Below are 773 nucleotides of genomic sequence, written 5' to 3'. Positions count from 1 at the left end.
CAAAATACCATCAGCACACATCATGTCCTTGTTGTTGGCCTCCTCCTCATCTGCCGCATCCTCTTCCTCATCCTCCTCTTTGTTGTCGTCCTCTTCATCCTCCTCTTTGTTGTCGTCCTCCTCATCCTCCTCTTTGTTGTCGTCCTTCTCATCCTCCTCTTTGTTGTCATCCTCCTCATCCTCCTCTTTGTTGTTGTCCTCCTCATCCTCCTCTTTGTTGTCGTCCTCCTCTTTGTTGTCGCCCTTCTCATCCTCCTCATCCTCCTTGTTGTTGTTTATTTCTGGTAAGAGTTTTACAGCGTTCGCAACTGCATACGGTCATATGAGCGTCTTGCTGTTGTCATCCTCCTCATCCTTTTATCCCCATGCTCTTCCTCATCATCGTTGTCCTCATCCTCCTCCTCCTCATCCCAATCCTCATCCTCCGCTTGACCCCCTCTCAAGATGACTGACCAGACAGACTCCATCCCCACAATCCCCGCTGCAAGCCCCCTGGGAGAAGGTCACTGCACCCCTTCTGCGAGTACATTGCCCCCCGTGAGCCAACCGTGAGCCGACCGCGAGAAGGTCGTCACGTGGCCTTGAGGTTGTGGTGCGCCACGCTCGAGTGCTCCTGGCTCTGCCGCAGCTTTTCCACCAGCGAGAGGATCTGTCCGCGGAGCCGCTGGACCGTGTCCGCATTGACCATCTCGGGGAGGGACACGCCGAAACACTCGCACAGCTCGCGGATCAGGTGCTCCGTCATGGCGATCACATACATGCCGCAGTCGTAG

The 773-nt window shown here is 55.2% G+C and overlaps 1 protein-coding gene across 1 annotated transcript in view; it reads right to left on the bottom strand.

Annotated features, from left to right (window-relative positions):
• Positions 1 to 213: 213 nt before the first annotated feature.
• LOC101847529 (sentrin-specific protease 8) overlaps positions 214 to 773 on the bottom strand; it is a 27865-nt gene continuing 27305 nt past the window's right edge. The window contains exon 4 of the mRNA XM_035972587.1: positions 214 to 773. Within this exon, the coding sequence (XP_035828480.1) occupies positions 572 to 773 (202 nt within the window). The 3' untranslated portion in view covers positions 214 to 571.

The sequence above is a fragment of the Aplysia californica genome, unplaced genomic scaffold (genome assembly GCF_000002075.1).
Source record: "Aplysia californica isolate F4 #8 unplaced genomic scaffold, AplCal3.0 scaffold00752, whole genome shotgun sequence".
Classification (NCBI taxonomy): domain Eukaryota; kingdom Metazoa; phylum Mollusca; class Gastropoda; order Aplysiida; family Aplysiidae; genus Aplysia; species Aplysia californica.
Note: the sequence above shows the minus strand (reverse complement) of the source record. Positions and strands in the feature narration are given on the sequence as shown.